The sequence below is a fragment of the Thermobia domestica genome, chromosome 10 (assembly GCF_964235325.1).
Source record: "Thermobia domestica chromosome 10, izTheDome1.hap1.1, whole genome shotgun sequence".
NCBI classification, from domain to species: Eukaryota; Metazoa; Arthropoda; class Insecta; order Zygentoma; family Lepismatidae; genus Thermobia; species Thermobia domestica.
The window spans coordinates 118,758,922-118,783,822 of record NC_137463.1 but is presented as its reverse complement, the minus strand read 5'-3'; the positions used below and the strand labels follow the sequence as shown (position 1 = coordinate 118,783,822).

Genomic DNA, 24,901 nt, shown 5'->3' with positions numbered 1-24,901 from the left:
AAACACCGTGTGCGTGGGTTTTCTCGGGGTTCTCCCGTTTCCAACCACTTTCTTCATTCCACCATTTTATTCATTACTCATCATCACCGTCTCCTTTAGCCTAACCGGCATAATCGTGGGACGTAACACTCAAAGATTTCATTTCATTTTTCTCTCTGCGGTGTTATTCGAAAAACCTCATCTATTTGAGAGTTTAGTAGAACGAGATCAACGAACTACCTTTTAATGTTGTTCTAAGCAAAAGTGAATTACATGGAAGAAGTTAAGAAATCTACCGATCATTTTTTTTAAATAATAACCATATAATAATAAGAGATTCATTTAAATAAACAACATTTTATTTTATATATGTGTATTTATGTACAGAGATAAAATTCAGCAACAGGTCGTAAAATGTATACATAAGAGCAATTTACAATGTCATAAACAAGGTAGTGTGCCACAGAATGCACTATAGTCACAAAAGCTATTTACAATCATTCATAGTAAACTTGTTAAAAGTAGTAAATGAAAATATCAACACAACTTCAAAGTAAGGACAATAGAATAAATAACTATTCACGCTTTAGCTACAAAAGATAATTTAGCTAGCATAATGTAATGGATTTAAATCAGCGTGAACAGACTCAAAAGAATTTTTTACAATAACGAAACTATAATGGACATAAGGATGTTCCTGTGTTGTGACCAAGTTTCGCTTGTTGAGAATTGCAGCCTCAGGGAAGTGTTGAATCTGAGTAAATCCTTGCGATGGTATACAGAAGTATAATAATTACATATAATATATTGCACAATAGAATCAGTTTTACTGACATCTCTATTCCCAAAAGCCAGAATTATAATCCACATTGTGACATTCTAAGCACTGCAATACTTCGCAGAAATATAGTATTAAATTTACTATAAATGAATAAGGGTTTATTTCCATAATAAAATTCTTCATTTCTTTTCTGCAATTCTCTCCAAGTTAACAAAGTTGGTAATATTTGCCTATTTCTCAAGTTTTGAACTGAATTTAAAAAAATGAATGAAATATGCGTTTAAATCATATTATACACAATTATTATTATTTTTTCTACCTAGTGAATGAACTAATTGCACCTTACTATATTATTATCATTATTTTAAGTACATAAATCACAGTACAGTTTGTTTATATTTACACAGTGCCAGTCTTTGCGTGATTTTTAAATCAGACTTGAGCATCCACCTAAGGGAATGGTAAGCACAAACATCTCTTATTTCCACAGTACAATACAATAACAACCTTTCCACTCGAATACTAGTTTAGAAAAGGCATTTAGTTCAATTATACATAGTATGTTAAATCGATCGTTTGATTAAGTCTTCCTTCTACTTTCATTCGTACAAAATTTGGACACCAATTTAGTACAAGGTTTTTTGCCTTGAATTTAAAAATCAATACAATATGATTACAATAATTATGCCGTACAATACCAACGTACGAAAAACGTACCCTTGTACTTTACACTTGTACAAAGTTTCCAAGCTTGAAGCCTAGTTAAGTCTTAATTATTGATAGGTATCACTTCTTAAGTCTTGCGTAATTATGAATGAAGTACCTAAATTAGATATATCAGTCAGAAAATACATACATTTTTATAGATATATAGCAGTTTTCGTTAAATGTTGTACACCCATACTTGGCCTACAGCTATAAATATATATACGCCAATCTATACAATAGCTGTACAAGTAGAACTTTACTACAAAATATAGCTAAGTCGAGTTCATGTGCTACATAAATTAATGGAGCAAATGCGTGTTCCTGCGTGTATATATCTGCGTACGTTTAGTGGCAGTGTTTAACAGAGGGCGCTTAATAAATATACCTACTGAACTGAAATGTGTTTCTAACTGAATAGGTATATCCTACAATTAAAGTAATATTGAACACTGAACACTAGCATATACAATAAAATTTTAGAGTATTGCTAATTTATTCAAGTAATTTAAATTTTAAAAGCATATTTACAGTACTAGTGACATTAATAACTAATAAATGCACTTTAAAAAAAAATATTAAATAGACTCACAATTACGTAATATCGTTATCTGTTCTGACTTTCTTTTAATATCTAATCTCACTAAATCATCTTATTTCCAATTCGATTTTGCCCACGAGGGATTTAAAGAGCACTTTATTGACAATTACAAAATTCCTAGTAGGCCACAAAATTAGGAATTCTTTCTTCAAATCTTCATGCAACAAATGAAGCTATTTTAAGAAACCTAGAAAGCTTTCGAGGATAGCAATTATTCATTTTCATTTGTATCTATGTATTCCTTTGTATTCTTTAATATTCAGATGTTCAGAAAACATTTTACCAGAAACATTATCATAAGGTTTATTTTTGACAAGTTTTAAAACTGAAAATATTAGACATGAATCATACTGAAAAATACGAGAAACAAGTATTTTTTTTCATAGATTTCAAAATGAGGCACCTTACTCTGCCGTTATTTATTTATTTTAAGTGCTGCTGACTACGACATATTTTTCGACAAGTAAAGGCAGTTTATACTCCAGCTCAGAGTAACTTTGCAATGTGTAGACTTCTTAATAATTTGCCATTATTTTAGTCTATCTACCATCAGAAGTATAATGAAACTGCGTTAATAACAAAACAAGCCCTCTAAGAGATTTTTAAGAAATTATACAATATACTGTAAGTCGAGTTCCTTATACTTTTATTAGAATGTACTCTTCATGTTCCTAACAACGCTATTTCACATATATGCATCACATTTGGAAAAAAATGCAGGACTTTGCCGTTACAGCAAATAAATATATCCGATTTTAAATGTGAAATTTTGTGGAGAAAAAAGACATCAGATCTAACATTTTCTTCAGTAATTTTCCATCAGCCAACTAAACATACTAAGGTGGACGATTTTTTAAAGGAACTCACAATCGAAGGAAAAAAGGTTTTGAACCTTTATGTACGAGATATACACAACCATACAAGGTGCTCTCTCTCTCTCTCATGCATACAAATATATATAAATACACACTTACACAATCATACAAATATACTTAATGGAAAACAGTTATTTTAAGCTTGAAACTCAATACAAAAATAAAACATAAGTACATGATAGGAACCATATAAAATACAATTTAATTAAAATATATATACATTTAGTATTTCAACTATAGTGCGTAAGTCGGGTGCAGTGCAAGGTAAAAAATGATATGTTGTACTATATCTATAGTTTGCCTTTGAGTTTATTGACAAAAATCTGCTCAAGCAATAACAATTTAACTTCCTGCACATTTTTTATGTTTTACAAACACATAATGAAATTATCACGTACATAATTTACATTTAAGATTATAACTCGATTAGATTGTAGCTTTGTAAGCACTTAAAATCCAGTACATTCATTGTGCTTGTACGTATTTATCAAAGAAAGTACTTCCATGTTTCGAAAACATTTCAATAACCGAAAAAATCCTCTGCCAAATTTAGAAACACTATTTTTTTTTTTTTTTTCTTAATAATAATTTCATGAGAAGTGTAATACGAAATGTACAAGAATATACGGAATTAATGTATGATTTCTTTATATCAACACAGATAATTAACATACAAAAGTTATATATATTTTTCATGAAAGAAAACGTAAGATTGCTTTGGCTACTTGTATTCTTGAAAAACAATATTAATCTACATAAGTCCTATTCTATCTTCTTACATTACTGCTAATATTTCATCTACAAAATGTCTGTGAAGAAAGACAGTTTAGGGAAAAATAAACTAAGCAATAATAAATCTAAAAAGTAAACAGGTTTCTGCCAATAATTTAAACAATAAAATGTGCTATTTTCAATCTGTACCAACTGTTGTTTAGTAATTTCAAAACCCATCACACTTGTTATTTTTTTTTATTTTTTTTTTTTAATAAGTAATGTTTAGCATCAGTCTTCATCCAGTACACAGCACATAGTGCCAACAGGAAGGAAAGATTATACTTCTTTCACTAAATAAATACACAACAAAAAGGCAACATAAATGCAGTTACAAAAATTTAAAAACATGCGGCCTATAACACAGAAGAAAATCCGGTCTACTATATGTAAGAATAGCATTCTGAAATATTAAGTTATATTACCTTATCTTGCGTTTGCAGCAAACTTTTATTTTAGTATACAGATGCTACAGTTTTATTTAAAATAATAATGTTATAGGCTTAAGATTCTGTACTAGAATTGTGGGAATCATAACTATATTTAAAATCTTTATATCTCATCATATTAATATGAATATTTATAAAAAGGAAGAAAGCTTTGAAGTTTCCTTTTTTTTCTTTCTTTCTTGTACCCGCTGAAGATCTAATGATTTCGTTTCATTTATAGGATAATAAAATACAGAATATTAGATCTGTAAATGATGCTACCCACAGTCTTAGCTTATAGGGGTACAAAAAACATCTTTTGGATAAAATCCAAACAGAAAGTGTTAATTTATATATATATTTTGTAAAAAACTGATTTCATCTTTTGGTACTTCTCTACCAAAACATATTTTTATACTTATAAATAAAAGATACAAATTCGATTCAAGTGTTCGGCAATTAATCCGAAAGGATTTAAAAGAAAATGAAAGTTCGTTAACAATTAATAACGACAAAAAATAATATAAAATAGAATTCATATAGTTATGTACAATGCGCAATTACAAGGTATTTTCCTTCAAATCAACAAAATCGTACATACTCAGCAAGAAATAGTTGTCTATTTTATAATAAAGGAACATAAAACTGGTACCAAGACTTAATGTTCACGATTTATAACAACACATTACTATACAGAAGAAACTTACCACACTGAGTAAGCGATCTCCGTTTCTTGAATTAAAAAATCAACACAAGAATTGACATGCTGAATCAACCTTCGCACTACTTCTCTTTTCCCTCATAAATATTTACTTTTATTGTATTTTACGTAGGTTCCTTCAAACTTTTTTTTCTGCATTTGTTAACTAAATAATATGTATCGTCTATTTCCTATCAGATAAAACACTTTTTTTCCTGTACATAACAATAACATTTACATTAGATCAATTTCATGATTCAGTACTAATTACAATGTTGGTAACCAACGTTCAGCGAGTAACTTCATCGCTCATAATTTTATTTATATAGTGCTATATCACACACATCATGTAATAGGTATCACATTGATTTCGTTATTTACCCTGGTTTCACAAAAAAAGGATGGATACGTGCATTTAATTATATATATTTACAATTAGAAATACCTAGGATTTATACCTTTAAATCTATGACATGTGCTATATCTCACATGCCTGAAAATATACATTCATTGATTGCACATATTTACTTGGTCATGCAAGTAATCGTAAAAAGTGCTAACAATGAGGAGCTTGACAAGAAGTGCTGGAATTTAATAGAAGATATCTGAGGCAGAATCCTAGGTTTTCATAATTATAATTGCTTTTACACTGACTCTGATGTTCCAACAATAACCACTGGTTACGTTGGGATTAGAGCGTGCAGCTCTGTGTGTGTGTGATCGAAACAAACAATGATTTATGGACTACTAAGGAAAAAACACTTAATCTTGTTTCTCTCCTCCTTCCTTGCTAATCCATGTCATCCGCTTTGCGCTTTGTCCCTGCTTCTGCAACAGTTGAAATTATTTGTGCCTTATGAGCAAAATATGAGTCAAATCGTGCAGCAGCATAATCCTTAGGGAAAGAAAAAAAGAGCATAAAAACATTAGATAAATAATGAGGACACATGCTGTATATAAATTAAGTAATCTCTATTAGTGATGGGCACAAAATCGTTTTTTCATTATTATTATTATTATTATTATTATTATATATATATATATATATATATATTATATATATCGGGTGTTCTAAAAATGACGCCCACGGACCACAAAGCACTATTCTACATGCCAAAATAAAGCGAAAATGTTATATGATGGTTTGCCCTCCGGGGCCTCCTTCAGCCGATATAGGGAATCAAAATTTCACAATGTGGCAACGTCGTATATTAATTTGGAGCCATTAGTATTACTCTACGGATACAACTAGCACTTGAATCGATTGCTACACTGATAAGTGATGCTAGTGTCGATCAATATCGACTTTAGCTGCCATCTGGAAAGAATCGATATGACTATTTGATAGATTGGTAGATCTAATCTAAGGTTCTTTATTTGCGACGTTGCCACATAGTGCAATTTGTCTCTCCAGACGAGGACTCGGAAGGTATAGGTATATTATATATATATATAGCTTTATTTTGACTTTTAGTGCTCTGTGGTCGTAGGCGAAATTTTTAGAACACGCGATATATCTTAATTATATATAAAACCGAAATTGGTCTTTGGAAACTTTCAAAAAATTGGTTCGGTTTTCTTTTATCAAATAGGTTTTGGTTTCAAACCCGCTTCAGTTTCCTAACAAACTTTTTGCTGCTTCGTTAACTTCTTTGGAAATAAGTGCTACAAGAACAACAGCGAGTGCTGGTTTCAGCGACAGTAAAAACAGATTTTTGAAGAAAACTGAAAAATAGTTTCGGCGAAAAACCGAAGAATTTCTCTTCTTTGGAAAAAACGAGCCGGTTTTGGAGAAAACCGAATTATTGGTTGTTCGGTTTTCCTAGATACGGTTTTGCCCACCCCTAATTTCTACTGAACATTACTAGAAAATAATAAGTACTATCAGGGTACGAGATCGTAATAGTCGAAGTGTGTAAGGGAAGAGGAGGATAGAAAAAATCTTTGCACTGGTACACTTCAACATAGAAAGTTTGCGTATTTGAACATCCATGATTTAGTTATTTAAGATTAGAGATATCGCTAAGCAGTATCTAACATATTAATTACTTAATTTCGAACTTCTTACAATAGTATTACTTTATTAATTTCTCTACTCAGTAAGTTATTAGTGGGGGGGGGGGATTTTCTTTCCAAATTATTAAATGGGAAGAATTCCCCTTTCCCCCAGGATTTCGCACCCTGACTACTATTGTTTAGCAAAATAAGAGTTTTATGAATAATAGTTAACCTGTGAATGAGAAGGATCTACCCCAGGACTTGCATTATCTGAATAATGTTTCTAAATATTTAAGATGTTCCAGCGTATCTCAATAACGTCTGTAACTAGTCAAGACGTTCCAGTGTATCTAAATAATGTTTGCAAATATTCAAGCTGTTTCAGCGTATCTGTATAACGTTCGCAAATATTCAAGGTGTTCCAGTGTATCAAAATATTTGCAAATACTCAAAGCATTCCAGCACATCTGAATAATGTTTGCAAATATTTTACGATGTTTCAGTGTATCTTCAACAAAACTTTCAGATGAATATTTCAAATTACAATAACAGAAATATACTGCATAATGCAGTCTGGTAATTAATATTTAATTTTTTTAACAGGCAAATTCTGACCAAAGCATATATTAACTAATAAATAATAGCGTTACAGTTTCGGCAAATTAACTTTACCTTCATCAGACACATTATCTGATAATGTGTCTGATGAAGGCAAAGTTAATTTGCCGAAACTGTAACGCTATTATTTATTAGTTAATATATGCTTTGGTCAGAATTTGTCTGTTAATTTATACAAGAAGTTCCAAAGCTAGAATGAGTGGTATTAATTTTTTTGTATTAATAATATAGAACACATTTGCTCTTGGTTATAACATCAGCTTCTGTGATACCTTCCCTATCGCGTCAAATATTCACTGGAACCATCTAATTTCTCGTAAGGGAAGTGATTTTATACTGTGCTTAGTATATGACATTCACAAATGCATCATATTCATATTATAACGTATCTCGAAGGCTTGATCGAATGGTCAAGTACTTAATCATCCCCAATCTTCGGTGCTTGATACTGATATTGCACATCTCGGTTATAACGTCACTCGATTATAACTGCACCTTTTAAAGTCTTTTTGATGTCGTTATATCCGATTTCAACTATACTGTATTCTTCTGGAAAATTCATATTTTAGCTTTTAATTCTTTTTCAAATACAACTAAGAAAAGCACTGCATTAGAATGAATATATTAGTAAACTGTATTATAATTTCGGAATTGTAAACCACACCTTCATACGTATTTTAATCGTAATTTGTCTGATAAACGGGCTGTTATGACGCAGTAACACAGTTTAATAATATATTATGCAATTGTAATGCTTTCCTCAAAGTTTTACTTATCTGAAAAAGAATATTCGTATCATGATGAGCAGAAAATTGATGAGCTGACACGTACCCTTAGAATTCTCAAGCTTCTGCGCTGATTCAATAACATGAAATACAAAGCTCCCTGGTTAAGAAGTACCGAACTGTGATCAGATTGGAGTGATATACGTGCTGACCAGCGGAATATACAGTATGTCACATGTAATTTCACTATTAAATCTAATATAAATTTAAATATAGATAAGTCTACAGGACACATGTTTCTATTAACTGTTTAGTCAACCTGTGGTCACTGTAAAAACCTTGGAAGATCGATTTTCTTCCAGGAAGTTGAAAAAATGAAAATGAAATCTGAGTTTCACGTCCCGCGGTTATGCCGGTTAGGCTAAAGGAGACTGTGATCATAAGTAATGAGTGAAATGGTGGAATGAAGAAAGTGGGAGGAAACGGGAAAACCCCGAGAAAACCCACGCACACGGAGTTTGTCCACCACAAAGTTCACTTGGCGGGGGCGGGGATCGAACCCGGGACCCCAGGTGAACGCTCTATCACTGAGCCACCGCGGCCCCCTCCAGGAAGTTGAATCACATGAGCCGCGAGCCGAAACACATTTAAAATTATCGGTACAAGAGACGAAAATTAGTTCAACAACTTTAATGAAAGATTGGTGTGGGGTCCCTGGTTCGATCCCAGCTCGCGCCAAGTGAGCTTTATGGTGGACAAACACCGTGTGCGTGGGTTTTCTCGGAGTTCTCCCGTTTCCTCCCACTTTCTATATTCCATCATTTCATTCATTTCTCATAATCACTGTCTTCTTTAGCCTAACCGGCATAACCGTAGGATGTAAAAATAAAAAATTTCATTTCATTTTTTGAAGCTGACAAACTATTTATGTATTAAAGCTTTATAGTAATTACAAACAATTCACTAAAGTAATGTTTTTTACTATTTAGTTATTCAGCATGTTACTAGTACAAACAGGAGGAAAAAACCTAATACATTTGAAGACACAATAAGTAATTGAAACAGGAACTTTAGTATATCTGAAGCTATTATGTTTGTTCCAAATCCACGATTGTATGGTTTATGTATTTTTGTTTTCTCAGCATATTACAGATAGCTTACCCATACCGTCAATGTTTTTTCATTATATAATGGACGCCGTGAGACATGATTAAAGCAGAAGTATGTGAATTTGTGTGTAAATAAGAGAAAAAGTAAAAAAGAGTTGCTGACCAAAGTCCACTGAATATTTCGACATTAATATATTATATATATATATATATATATATATATATATATATATATATATATATATATATATATAGTCGTATTAGGCATTCCTGACATTAGGCTCATTCAAATAGTTCACTTCGAAAACAACTGATAGTGTTGGTATCTTATTTTTCAGGTAAAAATTAAGAATTCTGACTAAACGCCCTGCGTAATTTCACTTATTTTAGTAATATTTCTAATTAATTTACTGTATTTTCATATTATTCAAGACTAAGAATAATTATTTTTAGGAAAAAGAAACTTGAATATTTACCCAGTATCCAAAAGGAATCTGAGACAATCTTGCATTGACAATGCTCCAGAGTCCCCAGAAGAAATGGGATGCCAAAGTAAATGCCTGTACTTCCCTAAGAACAATCTCTTCTTCACTCAATCCTCGGGAAGAGATTGCTTTGGCAGAGGAGCTGACGTCAGGACTTCGCTGTTTTTCCTGCTTCCACGTGCTCAAGTAGGTGCGGATGAATGACAGCTGTGGGAAAACACCAAATGATAAATGGCATTGCCTCTGATGTACGACACTCAAAATCTATTCTTAACAATAGCATAAATTAACTAATATATTGGTTTCAAATACATCATAAGTTTCCACTGACAAAGATATGTTGAAGACTGTCACAAACAAGTTATTTTTTTTTAATCAACTGGGAGATATTTTGCTTTTTCACATTGTTGAGGAATCGTATACTTAAACAGAATTATCTCTTCAATTTTATCTTCCTAACCAACTAATGACGTGAAACTAATAAACATCGATTGATCGATTTAAATAGTAGTTGTGATTTGAGAAAAGACGACACAATTCTTTCCTTCTTCACGGTTTCGCAGAAAAAAAAAAGAGAGTTCTGTTTCAACTCGATTACATATGTAACGATTAAAATAAAATTAAAAATAACTGCATGACATAGGTAGTCTTATTTAATAAGAACTGACACGCAGAGTACTATGAAAACTAGGACTCTTACTAACGGTTCAAAAAACGAAAAAGATGGACTTACAGATGTCCACGGGAAAAGAGACTTTCGAAAATAGATAACTACTTTTATTGGAGTATGACTTTTACTCCATTCGACTCTTCTCTTACTTCATATTTCAGTGATATTAAAATAAACATCAAAGTGCAAAGTAAAATTAAAATTTTATAATTTTCAAGAAAGCCTAATATTAGGGATCTTTCCGTCAGAAAAAAGGAGAAAGAACAAAGTGATCAACTCAGTTGAATTAACTTAAGATTAAAAAATATATATATATCTAGCGCCCTTCTAATCTGAAGCTCGGTCTGTAAAGAACCTTTGGAAGACAAGTATATTTTAATTTAAATGATCCATCACAGTTTCATTGTTTGAAACCTATCCATAAACTTTTAGTAATTACAACCTTACTATCAGTTCGTTTAAAGATATATCTATGCCGTTTCGTAACTGCTTGGTAGGGTGAAATATCTGGCTGAGATATTGTTGTGGTACAACTTAAGTTACACTAATATTGATTATCCAACTGGATGACAATGTTACTTCATATATAATTTCAAATTGCTAAATAAAACAAATTCTGAACAAGGCCTTACAGTTCTAAAACAATATTTTCTGACTGTGTTACAGTATCTTCGTCAAACAATGTAATGCCTAAACTATACCACAGTTCGTAAATATATAGTTTTAAAACTAATGCCTCATTCAGAGTTTTATTATTTCATATTCCAATAGGTCATAAGACTGAAAATAAGATTTCAAATTAAATTACTAACTGTTCTGACAGCTAACATTTTATCTGAAAACATGGTTCTTTTACTGTTATGTTAGTTGTTCCTGCATAACAGATAAAGAACAATCATCTATGGAAAAGAGAGAGCAAACCAGCGAGCGAGAAAGAGAGAGAAAAGAGAAAGAGTTAGTTTTACGATGTGAAATTATTCATGACAATAAATGTTTACAAATTATGGATTTTTTTTTGTCTTGGTGGATTAACGGTCTTGTAAGCAAAACAATGTAATACTGTAATTGATAGATGTCAAAATTATCAGGAAAGAACATGAGGAGGGAACTCGGTTGTTATATTGCGATTTGAAGCTATACTTATTTCGTATCACTGTTTCACAGAGACCTCCCACTGCAGCTGCAAATACTTTGATCCCTTCTTCTCAGCAGATTTGCTTCACAGAATCCGAGAATGGAAAGTTTAAGGGAGTTATTTATGCCTTTAAGTACAAACTTTTTGCTATTAAAGAACAGTAGGTCTGAAACAATGGAAGATTACACAAAGTAACCACATATTAAATGCACAAACGTTTCTTTGAACATTAATGATTCCTTTTAAATCTTAATCGTAGATTACCTAGTTCAATATTTTATGCTAACTTCATGTTTCACAGTTTAAAGAGTAGGATAGCTTCTTAATAACCACTATTAAGTATTTCGAATAAAACCATAACAACATAAGCAATGGAAATTGTACATTTTTTTTAAGTTTTGGATTTATTAACGAAGCTTTTTGTTGTTCTTTCTTAAAACAAGTTGAAAGACTAAGCTTTCCCAGAATATAAGCAGTAAATCACACTACAAATTTATAGACCACAATTTAAGATAGATGCAACTGGTTATTCAGTAACTCATTATTTAAAAATATTTATGTACTTCAGCAAATATACTAACGTTTGTTTGTTTGTTTGTCTATATCGAAGTTTAGCGTGCCTTCTCAGCACCGCAGCTATACGAAACATGGAGCTACAGTTTAAGGTCGCGTTCTTACCACGGTTATACGTTCAAATATTTAATGTTCTTCAACCGGGAATCGACTCCGTGACCACGTGTAATGTTAACGTAATATCATTTCTTATTAAACACTGCATATACTTGTTACATTATATAGTCTACTATACACATGGGATACATCCTAAAATATGAAATTTCTTATCGAACGTAAGTGAAACTTTCTTTACATATATATCTTATTGCTTAAATAAACGAACTTGATACAATAGAATATGTGAAATAAAATACCCCCCCCCCCAAAAAAAAAAGAAAAAATATTTCTTCCACTAATAAGAAATAATGACCCTTGATGCTCACACGAAAGAAACTTGAGTTTGATTTCTGATGGGAGCTTATGTGGTTTGGACCCTACGTTACGCTGTATGTCCACGCCTTAAATAGCCTCGGTTCTGAAAGGGACGCTAAACCCCAGTCCAACCAACGAAAGAAGTAAGTAAAAGTAGATTGTCGCCTTTAGTACATTTACTATTTTATTTTCTAAAAAAAACATTCAATAATAACTTTTTCCAGTTTCCGTACAGGACATATATGCGAATGAATCATGCATGCACTACTGTATGCAAATAGTTGTTTAAACAATAGTGGAGAAACAAATTTCGTTTGAAAGTCTCATTCTTCAGACAAACAGAATACAACATTGTTTATTACAGAAATTAAAAGTTTATTTTAAATTCTCAGAATTTACTTCTAATAGTGCCTTAAAGAAAGGAAGGAAGGTATAACCTTTATTAATGCAATTTGTGCTATGATCGACATAAAAGGGCTCTTCAGAGACAGATACCTAATGGAGTTATTTTGAACAAGACTATCTGATATATGAATGTACATTATTTAAGGCTAGTCTCTCAAATATTTAATAAAGACTGCGTACTGGTATATACGTCTCAATGTCCATCAATGATGAAGTGATTGGAAGAAAGAATAACACATCTACTTGTATTAATTACACACGTTTGTTATTTTCCTGATAAGAGCAACGAATAATACAAAGACTGTAGCTAGCGAAAGCAAAACTATAATTCAATCTACGAATTACCGCCATTACACAGATAAACCAGATAACACAGATAGCTGCTTATTACTCATCAGGTTTATTTATTTTTTAAGTTTATTTGTTTACTCTGCAATTTATGTAATTTGATAACAGTCACTGCAACAGTCAGCAAACAGTAAATGATTGGAGTGGATATTACAGTAGGATATGGACCACGTAAGGTAAAACTGAAGGACAATTATTTCACAGATAAATATGGAAGAAGGTAAAACAAGTTATTAATTTTAGGTCAAGATACTATGTATTACCAATGAATATACGGATAGACAGAGACGAAAACAACTTTTAAGATAACTCAATGTGTCATGCTGAGCATTGTAATTTAGAGAGAACCCTCTAGGAGTGTTAGGAATGTTGATATATCGAAGAATTTAAGAAAAGCAAAAACGCCAAGAATGCTTAGGAAAGACGGAGTCAAAAACAATCTTAGAGGTAATTTGAAAGAGGGAAGAAGTTTGGACCAGGTACGAATTTCTGTTCCATTTTGCGATCCTTGTTAGGCAAAATCATCACCGCTGGAGCAATTACGTTTGGCCCTTTGATCAAGTTTGAGGAGTTTTTCTTGAATATAGTAAAGAACGTAATACTTGTTTCAAAAGGTTTATATTGAAATTTAGTAACCACATCCCTGTTAAGCTACTGTCTATGAAAGAAGGGTTTCGTAAGAGATGCAATTAAATATGTGTGGAGAAAGGGAGATTATGATACAACTGATATACATATAAAAAGAATGCTTATGCTGAAACAAAATGGGTTGTAGTATATTGAAACTCACTTTGAATCAAATTTCATTGATAAATACAGAATATTTCCGAATAATATTCATTCTGAATCTATAGCTACTAATAATAGCTGCAAATTTTGTTTATAAGGTTGCTATGTATGATAAGCTATATATTTTACAAAATTAAGAAATTAACTCTTGAAAATACTTGCAAATTTACTTAATCTTTAAACCACAATCATTTGCGTAACTGAAAGAAATCATTTCTCGTTGGACAACTAGTCAATTACGTACTCAGAATGTTTAATACTGTCACTCTTTCAAAGTACCATTGTACATTCATCAAAACACGAAAGGGATAACATGCTGATAGATTAACCGTATGGGAAGAAAACCTAGAAAGATGTTTTTAAAATTAACAAAAATACAATCAAGTTCAGATAAGGAACCACATACAAAGATACACTTCTAAAAGCAGGGTTTTCATCGAAACTTACTTACATAAATTATATATACAATTACATTAAAGAAAGAAAAAAATACCAAGCAGTTGCAAAAAGCTGGTAGTAACTTTTTTTTTCTGCGGAAATCCACAAATGCACATACTAGAAAAAAAAGGATTAAAATAAAACTACGATAAGATATTAACTAATAGAAAGATACGATATTGTACCTACAAAGAAGAAAAGATCTTAAAGTGATAACATGCGTAAGAGGAAAACAGTTGAATACTAAAGTAAGAATCAGAAAGAATTATAAATGGTGCAGAATAGACCCACCACCAATTTAGAAAGTTAGTTTTAATATTTAGCGAAATATTTCCAATTTTACTGGATATGAAATCTATACACACAGTTCATTCTAATATTTAACTTCCAAATTTACAAACAATTTCTAACAGAACTAAGACAAAGGAGCGAAAAGTACTATTGTAAATAGCATGATAAGAATCTAAAATAAGTTCTTGATTCTTTTTTCTAGAATAAATTTGATGCTAACAAAAAAAAAAAAAAAAGTGCTTAGATCTGAAAGTTAAATGAATCTCTTATAATATATATATATATATATATATATATATATATATATATATATATATATACACAACACCAAGAAAAAGTTTACAAGAAACCAGGCAAGTAAAAGAAAATGTGTTAAAAGCCGAGATAGGTACGGCTTTTACAGAAGCGAACACGAAGTGCAAATACAGACGAAATGAATGCTATCTGAAGCATTCACACTTTCTAGTTTCTTTCAATAAGAAGACAAATATGATACACAATCATGTATATCGTGGAATATGTAAAGAAAAAAAAAAGTATCTCTTGCCAAACAGGGACTGTACTATTCTAATGAATTTTAAAGGTGAAATTCGATTTTTGTGTTGTGACACATCTAAATATCTGAGTGAAGACATGTCATGCGTTTTAGTGAAGTGTAGCGTAAAATGATCACAAAATAAAATTTTATCATATAGAAAATACAATACAAGCTTTTAAATCAAATAATGTTCTTCAATCGATCGGATATAAGTAAGATATTACATTTCAACGTCAAAAATAAACTTTATCTACGTTGATATATCTAATTAAATATTTTCTAAAATTCGAACAACAATGCATTTATTTTTACTATTATGTGTCATTATGAAAGGAATGTAAACTACAGGAAAATACCAGCTTGTTTTCCCCACACTAATGTAAAGATTATGTACAAATGCCACCACCACACCTATTTGCGAGTACAGTATTGACAGAAATAGAAGGAAAGCTGCAATCGATCGTTGCATCCCTCCACTGCACAGAACACTGTACAGTTATGTTTTAAAAACATGAACACTCTTCTCTTTTAAAACACACTACTCGCGATCGCAAATAGCATATTTTGAATAATTAATACTTCATGAATCAGTACGGATGAAGCATATTTTGATACAAACACTTAAAGAAAATATTCAAATGGACGACACCTACATATCCTATCTTCTCATTCAGAGGTAAAGTCATAGAGCTTCTGAAAGAGACGTGACTGTTCAAGTTTTAACAATTGTTTTACTGACGAAACAACGCGAATTACTGCAACTGTTACAGTGATGTTTTAAGCTTAAATATTGACATGCATTAATGAACTGCAGCATAAAGCGTGCTATAGTATGACAGTACAAATAATTTAAGTTGATTAATTTATTGATTATGTATGTGAATATTCCAAATTTTTACATAAACAACAAAATGAATGTATGAAGAAGTAAGGCAATTCACAAAGAAACTATGATTATAACTAAAATAAGACAGACCAAGTGATTTTTCGTTAATTTCTAAACAGTGGTAGGTATATGTCGACACGTAAAATCGTACACTAGGTTAACGAATACTTCCTACAAAACTTTTTTTTTTTTCTTTTTCTAAAGGAAGCGATTGTAAGAATTTACAACACCATGGCACAGTCAATAAATAGCTGACTGACATATTACATTCACTTCCCCACTACAACCTCAACTTAATACTCGAATATATATAAATTTGAATGTATGTTTGTCCGATGTATAAATTTCCATTTTTGGCTTTGCATACTGTTCCATGAATGTCTTGTTCCAGGACCGTCTTGTTGACTGTATTGTGTATACTATTGTGTTTTTAATGTTTGATGTTTTAATTTAAATAAACTTTATCCTTACCGTATGGAGAACAAAAATTCTCCTAGTTTTCATATTTTAGGAACTACTACCACTACAAACGAACCAGATTTTTTTTTTAATTTTGTTATTTTCGAAGCGAATATCGAATTTTAATAGTAGATTTTTTAAAAATTTTATTATTTTCAAAGCTTCTAATCGCGAACTAATTTAATGACTATATTTACATTTAAAAATAGTACTGTTAACTTTTCAATATTAGAATTGCACTCTGGTTTCGATAAGCGATTCAAGACGAACGCTTATTACGCTTCGTACAAATTGGCGTGAACTAATCCATAGAAGTAATCATTACTTTTATTATAAGCAGTTTGTAAACTAAATCATTAAGACATAACGTAGGTAGTTATATATTGTGAACTGTGGACTGTGGCTAGCAGAAACAATCCTACACGCTGTCGTGCAAACAACTTACGAATAAATGAACAATTCTGAATAGTTTTCGTTGCCATATTTCTCTGTAACTTATCCAAAACTACTCAAAATGGCCCACTCCTTCTGGAAGTTACTGACAAGAGAACACGGAGGGGAATATATGAACTTTGCTGACAATTACATACAACTAGACAATACTACCATTAATGTGGAACTGACTTTACAAGTATAACTAACAGACCCTGTGATGAGAACTTTTTAAATTTGCAGCTTTCATTGTCATCCAATAAAATACGAATGTCACCGGTTATGGTTAATGGTGATATTAATGAATAGTTTGGTACTCAGTATCAGTTTTCTCTAATGCATTTACTTATTTTTCGACAACATACTAAAACCCTCACACTACAAAATACCCCGTGATACATACTTCACTTTATATTTAACTATAGACATCTCTAGTAGTAGGCTGCGACCTTCGAATTGGCAACGTAGCGTTTAATTCAGCTAACGTGCGGTTGTAGCACGGGGCAATCTCCAGCTCTGTTGTTGTTCTGATGTTTACATAAGTATTAGCTAAAAACCAGGCCAATTTTTCATAATATCAATCTATAATGCAATCGGTTAAAATTTAACGTACATTTTATAGTCCGAGACAAGATAAGAATCATGTAATCGATGCGCTGAAAGTTGGTATAAAATCTCTTATCCATATTTATAATGTTAAGCAATTGAAATAATTTATTAATCGATGTCTAACTGAGATAGTTGTATTCAGAAACTTACAATATGTTTTGGAAATGCGAACCCCAGAGAGGATTTTAAAAATAATAATTATAACAATATTTTGTTGTTTGTCCAGTCTTGTAAGTCACTGAAGCTGAAGATGTGAAATTCAGCGCATAATTAAGTGTTTGAGCGCTTTGCAAAGTTTAAGCAGAGATTAAATTGGCTTCACTGAAGTTAGAGACGTAAACTCGGATTTCAAGAACTCACTCACGATCAACATATCGGTTCGAGCGCTTTACAAAATTTAATTCGTAAAGGGATGAAGATGAACTCGGGTAGATCTAAGGAAGATTTAAAATAATACTGAGGTTACGAACTCAAACTGCGCATCTGACTTGTTTGCCCTGTTTTACTAAGAGAACGCTGGGACAGAATCTTGAAGTATTGAAGATGGTGCCTTCCTTCCCCACTGTTATCGTTGGCTGTCAATAATTCCAGCGTAAACGGTCTCGTAGGCTGCATCTAAAACTTGGATAAATAAATAAACTGATTTCTCTGTATACAATGAATTCACACTGCTTACCATCCTTGTCTATGATTTTTATAATGTTAGCAAGTCAGAAATTTTTTGAAAATGTTTTATATGAAAGTCTGATTTATTATTTGGTTTTCAGTAGAACGGCCAGAACATTTGAACCTGTCGAGTACTCTCTTTGGGAAAGCTGAAACAAGTCGCACGTCCTTCAGATTTTAGCGATTACGCGTACTTACTTTAGAACCAGCAATACACTAGTGTTAACCATGCAGTCAGACTAACACACAAATATATCGCTTTAATTACACAGAATAAAATAATAAGCAAGACCTTTCACTTGTTCCATGTGCTTTTACATGGAGTTTTCTTCTGCAGTTTACATGGCATTGCAACATTTGTATGGCGGCAGTCTTCTACTAGAGATGGCTATGATATATTTATTTATTTTAATACAAGGTTACACGACTATTTAACCATATTTAGAGTAGTATGGAAGTATAACCTTTTTTCGAGTTTGCTGAATAACTTTCCACAAAAAGCACAATTCAAAAGGAAGTATCGAATTCTACTGAAAATATTCACCTTGGCCACAGTTTAGCGTGTTTAAGAATTCAGGAAATTTCATCAGCTACGTAGATTGAACCCGATATCACTACATTCCTAACAAGTTATTAAAAAAATAATAAAAAAAAAAATAAAACCTTTGTTTCGTATTTATGAATATATGCATTCCTAACTTATCAAACGTGAATAACAAAGCTTTTAAAATAAAATTAAATTAAATCTTTATTTAAAGCCCCACAATCTGTTCTTTAAACTAAAGAAGACTGATGATAAACGCAGAAGAAGGTTTTGCAAGAACCGGTCTAATGAGAAGTGAAGGAAATGGGTGAATCCGGAGAAAACGAATGGGTACGATACTACCCAGTACAAATTCACCCGGTCTGGAATTGAATCAGACACACGAGGTACTGCAGGAGAACATCATGCCATACAAACGGATTTGAGAGTAGCTGAATTTATTGGGTTGTATAGCTATTCCTCTCATATTCAGTATCTTCCAATCTAAGTTCTACGGCAAAGCAAGTGAAAAATAATTTCAACTAGTAAAAACCCAAATAATTGAATATTAAAAGTTCATGTGCGAAAATTTTACGAATTATTGCGTAATGAGAGAAACAAATGAATAATTCCATTTTTCTAACACACACACACACACATTTGATATACAGATTCGATAGAATAGCAAGTAATCGTACAAGAAATTTATATTTTAAGTATCTCAGTGAATTCCTTAATACTGTTGTTGGATCAACCAAATAACTTCGAAAATGTCAATTTAACAGTAACAGAAAATAATAAATATGTAACAAATAATAACGAAAAGCAGCGATTGCCAACAAACCAAATTATCTAATTTTATTTCACGACGAACCTAACCATCGAAGTGAATTACTCCTTGTCCTAGTAATTAGTTAATTTAGCACTTTTCAAAAATAATTTAGAATATAAACGAACAAAAACATAATATTGTTGAATTACCAGGAAGATATTCAGAAATTCTTTTACAAACAACCCCAGAAAAAATTCTAGGCTACGAACACCCATTGGTCTTTTTATATAACATTCAAACTGGTCACTGTAATGCCTATATAGCATTACAATCCTGAAAGCATTTGTGAACTAACAGGGAAACTTCGAACTCTAGGGTGAAATCTACAAAGAACAAAAAGTGTTCGAAGCAGAAAATTGATCTAAAGGTATCTGTTAAAGAATTTCCAAATATCCATCTGCTATAGTGAATTACCCTGGCCGAAACCAATTTTCTTTAAAGAAAACCAGTCACTCACAAATATCCTCCTGTTGTTCAACAATATCACTGATACTTTCACAACAAAATATAGAAACATTGAAAATATACATTAGAACCGTATTTTACTATCAAATACCTTGCACTTATTATCTGGTAAACGGTTAGGTTAAAATTTAGTTTGTTCATTGACATATATGTATTATATACATAAAGTAACACTATATTAAATTGGTCGTCTTTCTTTACAAAAAAATGATAATGTAGCGACACAGAACACTACCTACTAGACAAGCACTCTGGCTGAACCCGTGTCTTCTTGCATTAGAATCTGGACAAGTGTTTAACGCCACCACTCACACCCCCCAGATGTCTGGCGTTAAATCATTTAGGCTATGTGAGAACACGCATTTCAACGAATGCTGCTCTACTTGCAGCTAGAAAAGTAATAAATATTAATAAATATGGGGGACAGGACCGATGCATCATTTAATGTTTACGAAAAAAATAATAATGTCAACAATCCTGACTATTTTCTAGTAATACATGTACTGCATTTGGACGAAATTCGTACAACTTACTCTGAACTACTCAAAACTTCTACACGAAACCAAAGGAAAATCGTCATTTTTTAAAAAATGGACAGTTATAGTTTGTGTGCGTAAATGTTAGTTTAATGTCCCATTGTTTCTTGCAACTTAAGTCCTTCACGTGGGTCAAATATGGTATCACATCCACCCGAAACAGTGTGAATGTTTCACACAGTAGTTTTACGCATTATTCATGTTAATACGCATGATACTCAGTTATGAATATTTTTAAGTAAAAACAAATACCATTGAACAATATTATGCTTGTTGACATTGAAACGGTCAGAAAGGACGGACATTGTGATATAGAAGAAAAAAATACCAATTTACGTTCTCAAAAACATGTGATACGTATAGAGTTCAGCAATGGAACTCTTGAAACCTTATTCCAATATTTTAGCTTGTCGTCTTAAAGGAAAAAATTAAGAATTGACGTCTATATTGAGAATTGAAAAGTTGAGAAATACCAATTGGTATCTATATTACATGCTTCTTTTATTTAGTTATTTTTACACTTTTTTATGTAATGACTCATACATTTATACATGTTATGTTAAGAAGTTACGAGTTGTCCTTTCAAGGTGAGTTGTCCTTTATATATATGTTTAAAATTCAGATTTAAAAAAGGGAACTAAATTCTTAATACAATGTTATTGGACCTAGACGCTTCTCAGCACTTTCTCTGTTTAATCTTTCATTCTTTTTAATTCTATTTTCTCTCTTCTCTTTCAATATTTGTTCTTCTTTAACTAATACACTAGTTAGTTCAAACTATGATAAACCATCCTTCCCCCCTCTCTCTGTGTTCCTTCTAAGTACTATGAATACTATTTTTTATCAAGTGTTGCAGAATTAGCGCTGACAAACGTTTAATTTCATTTTGACTCTTAGTATATACCGAAAAACATACGTATTACGCAATTTCTACTTCCAGTTGTTATGATTGGACGACGCTAGACTTTTCTGGCTTTCACTAATCATTCAATAGAAGAATGTAGGAACAACATAAAAATTTAATAAACCTATTTTGAGTGATACTTTATTCCCCAGGACAATTTAACTCGAACTAACTGATTAAGCCTATTAGCCTTTCTGCGGTTAAAATGATCAGGGTAAGAATGCGTATGACAATGAATTAAATTCTACACTATTCTATGAGGAGACTAAAACCAAAAGTGTACGAACCACGCCAACAAGTGCAGGACATGAATATCATCTGTAAAACATTAAAAAAAAAAAAATACTAAGCATCGGTCCAGCCCAAGTATAAAGCAAAATCATGCTAGTGTGTAGAAATATAAATATGCATAAAGTGACCTAAGTGGTCGTTCCAAACAATGTGAGAAAATACAGCCTTGCAGGCAAACAAAAAGAAGAATAGAAAGCAGAACACATCCAATATTTGACATTTTACTTTTCATATCACTCATCATCAGTACTATCTGTATAGTGCTAAAAGACTATTTTTTTATTTCAATACAATCAAATGAGTTATTATATTTTCTACTTTTCTTCTTCGTTGCTAAAAGTTTGACAACTCTTTATAATACATAATATACTCTAAATATTATATAAGAGTATTTTTATCTTTCCTTTTTCATCCCAACAAATTAGAAGTTTCGCAGGCTACAGTACAACCGTAATATTTCAAAATATAACTTGTATTATGCTTCATTTGACTAATTAAATTGAATGGACCTACATGACCAATAACACCATTAGCTATATTTAATAAGAATATAACTATGAATATACTTGGATGTGTCCAGTTCTTCCTCTTGTTTGTAGGATAATTCTACCACATAAAATGCAAGATAGAGTAAAGGAAGGTACATGCAACCTTCTCCATCTCTGATGTTTTTTTTACCACTGCCACCTTCTCAGGGTAAAGTTCTGTCTACTTTCTTGAAATATAAAACTACTTTACGGTATATTATTAACCTAGACAAGGGATCTTGAATAAAAACAAATCGCATAAAGTAATTAAGCTTGAGAGTTACTTCTCCCAAAAGAATATGACACTATATAGTATGAAGTAACCCGAGCAGGATACAATGAGACGATCTTGTAACACAACGTTTGATTTTATTTCATTTTCTTAATATCAGTAACGGCGATCTACACAAGAGTTAATATTTATAATTGAGTTATTCGCTTACTTTCAGTTCGGTCAGTACGACTCATTACAAAATAAAGCGACAGTACTTTGCATTTAAGTTTAAAGCAAGTGAATCTACAGTTTCTTCTGAATTTGTTTCGAAACTTTATTAGTTAAGACACAAGATGTTATTCTAACACGCTTATGAATATATATCCTAGCTATTTGCTCTTCCTTACATTAAGAGAAACAAAAGGAAAATAACAAATAATATGGTAAAAGTTACAGAAGTTAATCAAATATGTCAGGGCGCATCACTTGGAAATATACAAATCCAGGGCAGCTTACATGCATGTACCTTTTCCTCACACTAACTTACATTTTACTTCTTAACTGCTTTCCGTATTATATTTTTCCTTCAAGACTGGCAATCAATGTAATATCATCAAGGGATAAACTTGTTTTCTAAATCTCTCATTCTAAAGAACTTCAATTATTGGCACTTTAGCGACAATATATTTTGATATAAATATGGATATTGAAATTTAACTCTCACATGCCTGATGTGGTGAATTTACGTCTGATAGGAACTGCACCATCCACTAGGCATGTCAATACAGGTGGTTCTTGTTACCAAGTTATTTTCAAGCAATTAATTTTATTGGTGAGCACCAACAATAAGGAAAAACTCAAAATCAAATTAAACGTTTCGGTTCATTGTTATGTTAAGACTAATGGTCCTGAGTTCTGAAAAAACTGGATCATATGAAAGATTTTGCGATACTGATAGTTTCTCTTGAGGTATGAATTTAATTCTGTTCGTGATAAATTCGACAAAGAATCAGAACAACGTTCAGTATTCTAGACGTGTCCTCTAACGCTGTTAATAATAATTAAAATGTACCTTCACGGTTCCTTTTTATATTGCAGACAAGTTTAGCAACAACATGTACTGAAAACTTTATATAGTGACCATAGTCTTTTAATATCACACATTTCATGCTTTAAAGTGGCTGACTTATGACGAGACGCTCAGCAACATCTTTCTACCACGAAAAGAAAAAAAAAAAAGAGGAAATCGATTCGGTCTGTACTGATATATCACTATAATTGTACTGAGAAGGAATATCTTTCAGAATAACAAATACCGTGTAAACAGTCATCGAATCTGTTTCAGCTATTCATTGTTGGACTAAGTAGGAAATTGGTCTTAGATCATGAACAATGCTGGATGTAACTATCACATTAAATATCAGGTAGTCTAACAAGTATTGAGCTTTCTGTACACGAGATGTTAGGCCATCATTTGACAACTGACAGTCGAATCAAGTAGAAGTGAAAGAAAGGGTTGGAATTCTTGTAATCAGAAGTAAGATACTGCGCCGTGAAAGTAAGTGAACTCCGCAAAAATGTGCTACATCTTACAATTTTATTTCGATGTACGTAGGCGCAGACGCTGTGCAGGTTAAAATAATTATCATATTAATCTTTCTTTGGATAATTCTAATGTCCAAGTAAATATTTTAAATGCTCGTGTTCGTCATTTGAATCAACGACAGCTTTTGCGAAATATACGCAACAGCGTGAGTTTCAGGATACAGCATGGCATCACAAGTACATTAATGTGAAAAACATGCTTTTTAAAAAAAGAATAATACCATAGATTCCAGTGGAATATTATAAATGCTACTCATTAGGATTGACAATGTTTTCTATTTCACTATTTACACGAAATTGGACAGAAATAGATCGTTAAATTAAATAAGAAAGACGCAATTAACTGCAAGAGAATACTTGGTAACAAAGACACACTCACTAGGAGTTTTTCAAATTTTACTCTAATTTCATTATTTGAATGTGCCTATTTGTAATTGTATCATTTTCAAACACATGGTCATTTCTTTATTTTTCCTCTTGTCAATTTCAAATGAAATAAATTTTATATGCAAATCCTTAGTTCTCACGAAATATTCGCAATTAAGTTTTGCATAATGTTAAGGTACTGTCCTACTC

At 31.7% G+C, this 24,901-nt stretch overlaps 1 protein-coding gene across 6 annotated transcripts in view; it reads right to left on the bottom strand.

The window, feature by feature from the left end:
- Positions 1–320: 320 nt before the first annotated feature.
- LOC145662680 (choline/ethanolamine kinase-like) overlaps positions 321–24,901 on the bottom strand; it is a 139,123-nt gene continuing 114,542 nt past the window's right edge. For 4 of the 6 annotated variants that reach the window (XM_081728503.1, XM_081728505.1, XM_081728502.1 and 1 more), the window contains exons 7-8: positions 9,767–9,982; positions 321–5,735 (exon numbers count right to left, since the gene is read on the bottom strand). In XM_081728503.1, the coding sequence (XP_081584629.1) occupies positions 5,631–5,735; positions 9,767–9,982 (321 nt within the window). In that variant the 3' untranslated portion in view covers positions 321–5,630. Of the gene's footprint in view, positions 5,736–9,766; positions 9,983–20,483; positions 20,638–24,901 lie in introns of those variants that run through there. The other 2 variants (XR_014127079.1, XR_014127080.1) reach the window with 2 other exon arrangements.